We start from the raw sequence: 12944 nt of genomic DNA, 5'->3' as shown, positions 1-12944 counted from the left end.
GGAAAGATGAACGTAAACATTCTTAAGAGTTTATGATCTACAAAGATGCTGGAATAAAATTGCAATTGTGATTTACATATGTAGTTCGTTTGCTAAACAAATATATCTTCTTATTCTCCTCCAGCCAGTAGAACTTAAAATAGTCAAGGAATCTCAGTGTTAGTTGTATAATCTGGTTCTTTAGTTAAATTTATTGGGGTGACACTGCTTAATAAAATTATGTAGGTTTCAGGTGTACAAGTCTGTAATACATCATCTGTGTATTGTACTGTGTGTTCACCACTCCAAGTTAAGTCTCCTTCAATCACCATCTACCCCCTCCTTATTCTCTCCACCACCCCCCTTATAATCTGCAGGATGGCAATCTTTTGTAATTGAAAAGTTTTGTTGGGGGGGAGTGATGGAGAGTGGCAGTACCCTACCTTCTTCGGAGAAACTGAAACCCAATATTCTATTCTAAGCAAAACTGAGGGAGAAAACGAAATAATTAAAATTATTCTCATTTGTACAAGGAAACAGTCACTTTCAACATGTCTGGAAATAGGTAGAGGTAGGTGAAAACAGGTATGTGCACACACCTGGGTGTATATGCACACACAAGACAGAAAGAGGATCCAGTGAATGAAAGGTTCCAGTGCCATGAAATCTACAGCATTTATTTCTTCCCTTGATGTTCAGCAGCCAAGACTGCCAGGATGTGAAAATCAAAAAACTTCATTTCTAACTTATTTATTTCAGCAAGGAATACCTCCAAAACCATGAAGACTTGGGCAGAAATATAATAATACCTGGTTCTTCTCTCAGTACTTATAACCCATCACTCTCCAAATATGATTCACATTTTACAGTGGTTTGTCTCTATAATCTCTCAATAACTTCGGTATACCCACTATCATTACCCTACTTTAGAATGTTAAACTTCTGCATCAACCTTAGACCTGGCCTTCATAACAGAGAACTGTGAATAATGTAAAAGGCAATTAATTTAGAATCCTTAAAATATTCCAGCTGGCTCTCATCTTCCCTCCATTTGTGACACAAGGCCTCCATACATCTCTGATCTGTCTCTTTTAACTCCGTAAACATGACCCCCAATGCAGGCCTCATCATCTCCCTCCTCTCTGCATCTCGATTGGCGACTGTCATCCATTCAAGCCTCACCATCTCTTAATGTGATCCCTGCTGAAGAGCAACCTTCAGTCTTGCCCCCTCCAGTCCTTTACCTATTCAGCCTCCAGAGTAAGTCTCTAAATAAAAATCTAAAACTTCTTCAATAGTTAATTCTCTATTATTTAAAATATAAAATCTAAAAAAATCTAAATTCTTTTACATAGCTTACTTTTTGGTCCAGCTTCTGGCCTCTTCTCCTACCTAACTGTGCTCCTCACTCCAGCAACAGTGAACATCCAGCAGCTACCACGCGATTCCTCGTTCTTCTCCCTCTTACTAGAATGGTTTTCCCTAATTATCACTATAAACTCCCAATTAACCATCCAGGTTCAGATTAAATATGTCATCTATGTTGGAAAGGTTTTCCCACTTTCTTCTCTCTTCATAGGCATGAAATTTACTATTCCGTTCTCTGTACCTCGTGCGTGTATCTCCACATAAAGTGTTCAGGGTGTGTTCCTAAGGCTACTAAAGGCAATGACTATGTTTATTCACATCTGTTGTCTCCAATACCTTCCATGGTGTCAAGGATAGCAAAGAGTAATTAAGAGTGTTTATTTACAAAATAAGGAAGATGAACAAAAAAGTGATGAATAAAGTCCTAACAATAAAAAAATAAAAAGGCAAACCCTTCTTTTCAAAGGCAGCAAAAAATAATAGGCTCTCCTATTTATTTAAACATGACAAATGGGAAAAAAAAAACCCAACTGAGGGGTGGGTCCTCTCAATTCTTCCTTTACTCCTTCTTCCTCAAAACAATTATCTTGTCATTAAATCCACCATTAGAGATTTAGGTATATAAGAGCTACTATCAAAGAAGAGATGTACTCAGGAGTCTTAGGGCACTGAAAAATAAAAAAAATAATTGTACTGTAAAAGAACTGAGATACGATCCTTCCATTACCTATTAAAGGAGAGGGCTGAGAAAGAACTTTAGTCAGACACTGAAGCTATGAAGAGAACTGAGTGTACAATTCAGAGTTTTCTGGAAGATTCTGCCTATACCTATAAAGCCTATACCAAGGGCTTTAAGGAATATAAGAGCAGCAAACACAGCTAGGAAATAGTAAAAGAACCCAGTTCAACTCATGAAGTTCTTTCACATACAGTTCTTCACTGGATCCCCAGACAACCTTTACAGCAGAGGGGACAGAAATCATCTTACCCATGTTTCAGGGAAGAATAATTGGGGGACCAAATGTCTCAAAGTCATACAGTTCAAATGCTGAGATTTCACACCAGAATCCACACATCCCAGAAACAAGCTAGCGTTCCAAAAACAAAGAAAATTTTCCAAATCAAAGAAAAAGATGGTCTCTCACACACACACACACACACACACACACACACACACACACACACTTTTTAATCTAACAGAGGAATCAGAATAAGAGAAGGAGTCTCCCTCTTCCCTGCCCTGGTTGCTGGCTCCAGAGAAAACCAGCCCTGGTATGATTCCCTCCCTCTTCCCAGCATCCTCACAGGTCTTTGTAGCGCTTCTGAAGCTGAGCCTGAGCTCTCAGATCTTCCTCTTGGAGCTGCTTAGCCACCTGGAGATCATGCTGGACCAAACGGTTCCGCTGAATGTTTGATGCCAAATGATGCTCAACTGGACAGAAAGATTTAGGAGAGGAATTACAGTGCGTTAGCTTGTTAATAATAAACCTCATAATAAACATAACAAGACTTTTCCACTGAAGAGTTTCTTATCCATCACTTTATTGTATATTCTCAATATTGCTGTATAATAGGCAGCACAGGAATTATTATCCCCATCTTTCCATTAAGTAAAAAGAAGATCAAGAAAGGTTAAGTAATTTGCCCTTGGTCGCATGGCGCATGGCAAAACAGTGGCAGTGCCAGGATTTCTACACAAATATTCTAAAGCCAAGGCCAGTGTTCTTTCTGCTCCACCCTATTTATAAGCTTCATTTTTCAATATTTATTTTTATTTTGACATATTAATGATTTACAAATTATATGTTCATTATTATGTACTTTTTGAACAACACATGTGATTTATTTTTCATAATTATATACATAGATACTCAGAAAAATCTACAGTCTAGATACCTTCATTGCCAGGAAAAAGGCCTTCAGGCCCCTATTCCCACGGGAAGAAACAGATCCCTATGCCAGCCTTTTACACACACCAGATACATGTGCGGATGAAAAAAGAGCCACATACTAAACCTAACAAGGTCAGAGGGGGCCTGCATGGTGGGCCTTACAAACTTAGATACTGAAAGCAACCACACAGGTTGGTCTGAAATTGAACTCATAATCTTAACTAAAAGTGAGTCACGGCAGGTAGTCATGTCCTAGTCCAGCACCTTCCTTGACGAAGGCCAACCTTTACCTTAACCAAGCCTGTCTATTGTCTTCCTGCATCTAAGGTAGTATACCTTTGAGATGTCAGGGCAATCCCTTTTTCCACACTCCTCAGGATACAAACCACACCAGAGTAGGAGACCACAGAACCCCTTGTTATCCTGTTTCCCTGCATACCATCACTATGTGCTATAAACATTAATTATTAATGTTTATACCCACCAATGTAAAAGAAGCATGTGCCTCTCCATTTCACACTTTATCCAGTCTCAGAGATTTCCCCGATTTGCCTTCTCCCACCTCCCTAATCTATCGCCAATGGATTTCATGTACCTCTCCCTATGCCTCCTTTTTGACTGTAATGTATAACATAAACTGCAAATCTGCCATTCTCAGGAGCATTTGCTCAATCTGTTGCGATTCTGCTTCTGGGCGACTGCCATCAGTTTGGCTCACATAAACTCACAAAACTTCTCTACAGATTTGGACATTTCTTGCATTGATACACCTACAACCAACGCCTCCCTCCTACAACATTTAGGCAAAAAACAGTTTCATTTAAACAAAGAAAAGTATCAAGTCCCTCTTTTCCCCTAATGTACCCAGCAGTCTTCTAACACCCAGCAGCTGTCACACTTCAAAATACCCAGAACTTCATTCGTCATCCAGGCGTCATCCGCTGAGACAAAACTCCCTCAGAGGGATGACTGGAGCTGCCTGGTGGCTGTGTTCTCTCCCTGCCTCGCCCTAAGAAACCCGCCTCAAGCTGCCACTACTAGAAAGAAAGCTGGAGGAGCCTGAATGAGGGCTGTTACTCACTCTCTTGTTCCTGCAGGTTGTGGGCCAGCGTGTGGTCCTCTAGGACTGCAAAATCTCGACACACTGCAGGTGATAAGGGGGAAAGAGCAGACAGGAAGGTTCATTAGCAGTATTTTAACATAAAAAAGAAAAGCATTTTTTTTTTTACTTCAAAAGTCAGTTCTCACATTTCAAGATGATGAACTTTATAATTTGCATTGCACAAAACTGTCTAGTTAGCCTAGTCTTCATTCACAAAACAAACAAAAACAAATTCACATAGTACCTGCTCGGTGACAAGCACAAAATAATGGTTACCTCTGGTCCCTGGCCTAAATATATTAACCACAGAATCAGAACCTAGAGGTCAAGGAATTCCAATCCACTTCTATAAAGGGAGGGCAAGTACTGCTGAAATAATAAGACAGGATGTTCTGCATACTGCAGCTGAGAGAAAGCTGAGTTCTCATGGGGTCAGAGGAATAAATAAACCTAGCTAATGCTTCAGCCTTCTTGGGTTCAGGGGATCCTCTCCCATAGACTTATGCCTATCCTGGTGTCAATGAGGAAACCCGTATCTTCATTAGTCCCTGTGGTAGAAACAGATCTCTGCTTTAAGGATAATCACATTCTTTAATAGGTCCACACCCTTAGACATGAGTTAGAACAGGTTCTCTGTATTTTTCTAAAAAGAATCTGCAAACCAAAAGAAAACAGAAATCTTGGCATATACCAGGAATCCACCCCTAACTCTGCCTCCAACTGGAGACCCAGAAAGAGCATTTGCTGACCTATTTTCTTAAAAACAAATGAGAAGAGAAGAGTCTCCAAGGTCCATTATACCCCAAATTGCAATTCAAACTCCTGCTTCTTAAAACAAACATGCAGGCAGGACTCTTACATAAAGTGCTGTTTTGTTTGTTTGTTTGTCTTAAGGATATGTAGCATAGGTGATATGTCCTTACACATTTGTGTAACTGACATTAAAAAAGAAAATTCCCCCAAAGCCTCAGACTACTGCAATGGTTAAGACTTACTTAACCACCCCCTACAGCTTACCAGAGGTTATGGATTTCCTTCTGCAGATCTGGATTTGCCTGTAAGGACATTTAACTAAAATGGAGTGCAGAATCGCGCCTTTGCCCTTCTTAGTATTGTATGCTTATATATACATTCATATAGCCTTGTCCTTTATTGCAACAGAAGAGTAGGTAGAGCTTGGAGACATCAAGGTTACTCTGATATGGTTTTATGATGGAGGAATCATTTCTGCCCCCAAACCATATTAAACTAAATATGATCTGATTAGTTTACCCTTGTTCAAATGCAACTACAAATACAGTAATTTCCACAGAAAGCCCTGTTCAGATATATTCTCAGCATATTCTAACAACTTGAGGTCCAGATGTGAGTAACCCAATATTTCACAGGATCAAAGTGCCTGCAAGATAAGCTAGTTTAATAGTTGAGAAAAATGAGAGCCAGAAAGAAGAAAGAACTTATCAAGGTTATACACTGGCTGCCGATAATAGTACTGGGAGTCAGTTTCCAAGCCAGCCAGAGTTCTTTCCTTCCCTGACACCAGGGGAGCCCTCCTGGACTCCAGGCAAACCTTGGTCGGAAAGGACTGGAAGGAGTTACTCTACAATAACGGACACGAATTCTCTAAAACACTTAGCTAATTAATCTTAATTAAGTGGCTAAGATATGTGTGTATTGAGTTCATAGAAAACAAATACTCAGAATGAATTAGCCAAAACAAACATAATCACATCTTGAGTGAAAGAATGCTATTTTAATACATGACCTTAATAATTGTAGCACTTTTATTATACAAAAGCTTATGTTTGTATATTAATGTCAGTATTAATTTTAGATAACTAAGATTAGATTAATTTTAGATTAACCTTAATGTTTTTCAACTTATTATTAGGTCAGAAAATCAATTTATTTAAGTCTGGGACAAACATTTAAAAATGTATCGGCTGGAAAATAGAGGATATCTCATATATACAGGAAATTATGGTTTAAAGAAACATGTTCAGTCATATATACACATGTGTTTATATGATATGTGTTGTCACAATGTAAAACATCACTCTGTAATTACAGTCAAATAGTTTAGAAGCCATTTCAATTTATGTTATTAGGTAAGAAAGTTACAGCAGAAAAAATATTTTGTATGTGTTTAATGTATTTAATGTATAATGTAAATTATAAAATTATTGCAGTTTACCATGTATACAACCATGTGAAGAAAGGCAATAATTTATATTTATTTTAGTAGACACATTAAAAACATAATGTGTATGTTAACAAACACCTGCAGTAAAAATATGTATTTTTTAATATATGGCACTGACACAAACTACATTTAGAATAGCAGTTACCTCTAGAGAAAAGGAAAGGCCAGGAGCACCTTAGTTGGATATGCTATGCTACTGCTTTGTAAGTGAACAAAGAAAACTGAGCAAATAAAGTGAACTATTAACATCTATTAAATTTAGGTGGTAGATCCTTTGGCTTAAATATTTCCTGTGTTTTGTGTAATGTTTTACATTTATATACATCACATTTATAATTTTATAATTACATAAAATTTTTAAAAAATCCACATTTTCTATCAATAGCATACCTTTAAGACATTTGACAAATCCTAACAGATGTGAGAATTTACATATTTCTAATTACCTTAACAATGACTCTTTTTAATGATTTTCTTAATATTTAAACATCAAGATTGAAGTATATTCAATTTTTGTGATTTGACCCTGAATTTTCTTACAGCAGATGATGAGTTTGTACCCACGAAACATGAGTATGGGCTGAGCTAGAAGACAGTGTAGGTCTTCAAAAGCTACATGGAAGTACACATACTCAAACACACAGAGAGCTGTACTGTTATTAAACTGACTTAGCACTTCAGAGTTCACTATGCACTCCCAAATATATAATTTCATTTATGCTGACACATTTTTGGCTCAATACACAATTTCCTCTGCATCCACTATATTTTCTTCTATGTATTCTCTGCATCGCTACTCTAATGCAAACTAGAAAACAATTACACACCCAGCCACCTTTGGAAAACAGTAACCAAACTGGGAATTACTGCAGACATTTCAGTCAGGCCAAGTTCAGAGTCAGGGTATTTGGGGTTTTTTTCTAATGTACTCTGACACTTTGAGGTAAACCGTATAAACAGCACTGAGGGTAAACAGCATAAGCTCATCTCACTACCCTTCCCAGTGGGCACATTTATGATGCACCACTGGACCTGGGCTTTCACCCCACACTTCTCAAGCTGTTTCACTCCTGTGTGCATTTTACTCACTCCAACCTCAGTCCGATCTCCTTGCCATGAAGCCAACCACACCATTCTTCATTCCCATCCAGACCTCAGTGGTCCTATAGCCTCTTCCCTACTGTAATAACCATCTTATTCTGCCTCCTTGCTGAGAAAATCATCCACAGAAAGAAATACACATTATCCCTAAACTAAGCAAACAGCTGCCTCCCCATCCAGTTGCAAACTCTTCAGGGCAGGGGACCTGTGGGACTAATCTCTGCAACTTCCACACAATTAATACTGGATATAGCATATAGTAATACTTCCAGAGATGCACAATAGGGAAAAATGAAGAAAAACTGGTGATTAAAGACAAAAAACAGTTAAGTTTCACAAACAAAAAAAACAATATTATGAACAGAATTAAGCTCGGCCCTCACAATGGCATTATAAAGATGTACAAAATTTTTCAAACATCATTTCAAGAAAATTAAAAACCTCCCCCATTTGCATTAAAGAAAATATAGCTTTAGTGATTTTCTTTAATCTAGGTATATATATATATAAAGAGCAATTTAATTTACATTAAGCCAAGCAAGTCTCAGAAATAAGAACTGGGATTTTATATATATAGATAGGTAGAGACTGATATTCTCTCTCTCCCCCCCCCCCATGCACGTGCACACACACACAGGGGTTGGCAAAAGTAAGTTTATAGTTGTTCATATGGAAAAATACTTGAAGGTTATGAGTATTACAATAGCTTTACTAATTCCAAAGAATGTCACAATGCAACTGTAAACCTTCTTTTGCCCAAGCCCAACGCTGTATATATACATACCCTTGAAGGGAAAGATGGTTTTCATTCACGGTGGAACTCCCTATATAAATGGCATAGTATGTACCTAGCAAACTCATTTATTCAACAAACATTTGCAGACTTTAGGATGAATAAGTCACTTCCAAGACATTAAGGAAGTGAAGATGACAAAATGGTAAATAAGAATATAATATAATAAATGTTATAAAGACTTATAGAAAAAGTCTTTGAAAGTATAAACCATGGAGCAGTTATGCTTGTTATGATTTGGAGGTAGGTTAAGGAGTGGGGGTGACTTGAGAAGGGCATATCAAGACTCCTTAAAGAGTTAACATACAAAATGAATCACAAAGGAAGGCTCAAATTCCTATGGACAGATATGGTAAGCGATCTTGGCAGAAGACCCGATTAACTCCACCCGAGCTAGACGGGAAGTGGGCTCATCCCCCGTCTGTCATTCGGCTACACACATCCCAAAACTGTCTGAAAATACAATTCCTATGACTCAATCTTTACAAGCTTCCACCCGCATAAAAGGGCCTGGATTAATAATACATTCACTAAAAGCTATTTCTTTCAACTGTGCTTGCAATTGCCTTTTATGTTCTGGTATAATTTTGCAAATTATTTGGGGTGGGTGTGTGTGTGTGGGGGGTGTGTGTGTGTGTGTGTGTAAATCGGGGTGGGGTGTGGTGTGTGTGTGTAAATCGGGGTGGGGTGGGTGTGTGTGTGTGTAAATGCTATTAGCAGATGGAACATACTCACTGTTGTGTGTGTGTGTGTGTGTGTGTGTGTGTGTGTGTGTGTGTGTAAATGCTATTAGCAGATGGAACATACTCACTGTTTTGAGACCAGAGATTATGCTTGCTTTCTTTTGTTCTGCACACATTCTCTATGAATGAGAGAGATGTTCCAGACTCATTCTTTGTCTTAAAAAGTTTGGTAATGGCAGTCAGGCACAACTGACATTGATAATGCACATTGTATCTTACAATGCAATCTCACATTCATTCCTCCTAACCATTTGAAAATAAAGGTTTTATCAATATCCTCATTTATGAGGAAACTAAGGCTCAGAGAAACAAAATAGTTTTACCAACATAATCCAACAAGTAAACAAAAGAAAAAAAAACAGGTGTATGTCTCAGTATGTCAGCGAAGAATGATATTAGTAACTACTAATTAAAATAAGACAAATATGCATTAGGTTCTTGGAAATTGAGGATGAAATAAAATTTAGGTAATTTTCTAGAACCCAAGATGAAGCAAAAAAATGGGACACAGTTTACTTTGTCTCACTGTCTGCCAAGAATAAGCCTCTAACAATCAAAGCTGGCCTGTGTGCACTTCTGAAAACAAGGGCAATAAAAAGTTCCTTTTATTTTCAGTGTTCCGTAAGTGACCTACAAGATAAACCCTAGGCAGTGACTGCAGTGGAGAATCCCAAAGAAAATTTCCCTGTGAAATCTAATTACTTTCCCCACTTCTCCACTCTCCATCCAACATCCATGAGTTTCCCTCCCTTTGGAAAGAGAATAATGAATTTTAGATGAATGTGTCTAAGAGATGTTACACCAATATAAACTAAGAAATAACATGTAAACCCCACGTCTTTGTGTGCTACCCTACAAAAATAAAAGTCTCCTAATTTATTAAAGAGTCTCATCTCTTTATTTAAAGCTCTAAAAAAATTGCTTCAGTAGAAGAGAAGAAATGGGATGCAGGGAAACTGAACAGACCTCATCCTAATGTAAAACCTTCGACATTCTCAGCCCCAGCACAGTTCATATACACAATTAAGATGACATCAATGTCCCCTCTGCCAATGCCAACACCAAAACCCTCCCCCACCCCACCACCTCTACCATCCGTGGCACGGGCAGCACTAGGGAGTGCGAACACTCTCCTGACCATCTGCCCCAATTATGAGCCCCCAAACAGCAAACACGGCTGGTCCCTCTGACAACTGAAATTTCTTTTTCAGGCAGATCATTGAAAACAATGAGAATACTATCTAAGTAATGTATGAACAATTAATTTACAGACATGTGCCACACAAACATGTTTCAACAACAGACTGCACATACGACAGTGGTTCCATAGATTATAATGGATTATAAGCAAAAGCTTTGTTTGCAATGTTGAAAGAAAAGGCTGGACCCAACTATGATGTTAAATCTACTGCTGGCTCTGGGTAGTTTAAATGGATGAGAAGGCTCGACATACTATCCACCCACCACACGTCCCCCAGCCCCAGCTGGGGCAAGAGGAGTGGGCTGGGGAGAAGGGGAGCCCAGGAGCACGCCTCTACCTGCCCCATACGCACATGCACACCCACTTGTGTGCACAAACTCACTACCCTTCCCTCCCTTTCTCTTTATCTCTTTCCTCCCAGTACAGTTCCTTCCTATCCCTACTCCCCATCTCTTTCCCATTCTCTCCTTCCCTTCTCCCTCTTATTAGTTCTCTTTTCAAGCTTTTCCTCTCTCATCTTTGTGCTTTTTCTCTCTTCCACCTTTCTAGGTATTCTAAGAAAGGTGGTACACTCAGGCAGGTGGCCAAATGTTGGGCCCTTTAGACCACAATTAAACACATCAGTCAATTTATGAAGAAATGATAGCTCTAAGACATGGAATAACGTTGTTAAATCAGTGGCATTCCAAGATCAGAATCCAGGACTATGAAAAAGGTGTTTACACGTTACACATGTTAAGCTAAGTGACCCGATGGTACACAGGATGTATGTGGCATTTGGGAGCAGAGAATGTGATGTGTGCTGAAGTGCTAGCAGGAATTTTCAGAATCTGGACCTCGTCTCCTGGGCCATTTGAAAAAACTGTCTCATGTCCTCAGGGGTTTCCTATAGTCACAGGCTGACACAGTCCTGAAAATTAGAAAATGTTAATAAATTAAGCATAAGGTAAATGAAGAACAAGTCAACGTAGACAGAACCAAAAAAAAAGGAGGGGGGAATATAATCTTGAGAAATCCTAGTAACAGAAAGACATTTTCAGGGTTAATTTTCCTGCTATGAACATTACAGAAAGATAGAAAGCTACCCTTCCCATTAAAAGCTCTATGTGATCCAGGATATTAAGAAGCTAGGAAAGTTCCTTGGCAAGTGGAATGGAAAAACTAAGGCAGGTAGCTGAACAAACTGGCCGAGCAATTTACAGCCAGATACAGGTCACCTACCTAGAGGTAACATCTAGGCCTCAGTTGTATTTCAGCACCAGGCCTAGAAAAGCAGCAAAACTGGGTAGGTGAAGCCAGAACCAACTGCAATGACTAAAGACCCCCTGCCCTGTCACTGACCAATCAGTGGAGACCATGACCCTGAAAGGACACACCTGGAGATCTGTTGAATATTCTGCTGAAACTCTCCCTTGAGACCTCCCCTAAGATTCCTGCCTGCAAGCAAAGGATAAAAACCCTCAAGACAGAAGACCCAGTTCAAGCTCTCGGAGCATGCCCGTGCCTTGCCTTCCGCGTCCGTCCGGCTCTTCTCCCTCCCGCCACAACCTCCGCCTAGGATCTGCATGAGACTTGCAACCAGGCAGGCAATGAGCAGCAGCAGCTCTTCCCAGTTAACTCCCTGAACCTGTCTCCAAGGCCCCCTTTTCTCTGACTTCCCAGTGAGCTACGGCAGCCCAGCCTGGGATGTCCTGTTGTTTCTTCCATGCTAAGTTCTTCCTTGTTTCATTGTAATCAGCTTTAATAAACACACACTTAAAGCACTTGGACTCATGCTGGAAAATTCTCTCCTGTACAAAGTCAAGAACCCACACACTATCAGTTGGCCCTAGGCAGGCCCACTTAGGGCCAGGTCCCCTGTCCGGTAACACAAGGATCAGAATGGTGTAATTCAGAGGATCTTTTGCAAAGTTCTACCAAAACTCTGATATGCTAAAGTCACCACCTTGGTTAGACCAACACACTGTCTTAGAGTATCAAAAATCTTTAATTCCAAGGATATATCTCTAAGAATAACAGTGACCCTGGCTGGTAGGTTGGGTACCCAAGTTTCCCCAAATATTATCAAATTTCAGTCACTGTTCATAAAAAGGTGCTGACTGATTAATCACCTTCTTAAAAGTATAGAAACTGATCACTAGAAAGGATTTTAGTAGTTGTTAATAATAGTTAAGTCTTGGTCTGTCCGAATAATCATCCAGACTCCTCTTAAATATTTCAGCCACAGAAAGCCCATTTTCTTTCAACACACCTCCCTTTCAGATAACTGTAGGGAAAACCATCTTCAGAAGGACAAAACCTGCCTGCCAATCACTAGAGATTATCCACTGGTCCTAGTTCCACCTTGGAGCGCTCACATTCCCAGAGTGTACATGGATATTTTAAGTAACTGTTGGCACTCTGAAGGCTGTTGTTTTACCTACAAATGACCAGCCAGGTGGCTTATCATAGGGGCCATGCACAGGTCAAGTCCTAAAGGTATCCCCCATGATATGGTAGATCCCAGGACTGACCTTGTAACCTACAGTGTTCTCTGACTACAGTTGAAATACCTGACTTTCA

General features: G+C 39.4%; 1 protein-coding gene across 2 annotated transcripts in view; it reads right to left on the bottom strand.

Annotated features, from left to right (window-relative positions):
* The window catches only part of CCDC50 (coiled-coil domain containing 50), a 69850-nt gene that overhangs the window by 36714 nt on the left and 20192 nt on the right, over positions 1-12944 (bottom strand). For both annotated transcript variants that reach the window (XM_054585130.1, XM_054585129.1), the window contains exons 2-3: positions 4321-4383; positions 2653-2779 (exon numbers count right to left, since the gene is read on the bottom strand). In XM_054585130.1, the coding sequence (XP_054441105.1) occupies positions 2653-2779; positions 4321-4383 (190 nt within the window). The remainder of the gene's footprint in view (positions 1-2652; positions 2780-4320; positions 4384-12944) is intronic.

This window comes from Pteronotus mesoamericanus, unplaced genomic scaffold, assembly GCF_021234165.1.
Source record: "Pteronotus mesoamericanus isolate MK-2021 breed Mesoamerican mustached bat unplaced genomic scaffold, CSHL_Meso_final contig_82, whole genome shotgun sequence".
Classification (NCBI taxonomy): domain Eukaryota; kingdom Metazoa; phylum Chordata; class Mammalia; order Chiroptera; family Mormoopidae; genus Pteronotus; species Pteronotus mesoamericanus.
This window is presented reverse-complemented; position numbering and strand designations above follow the sequence as displayed.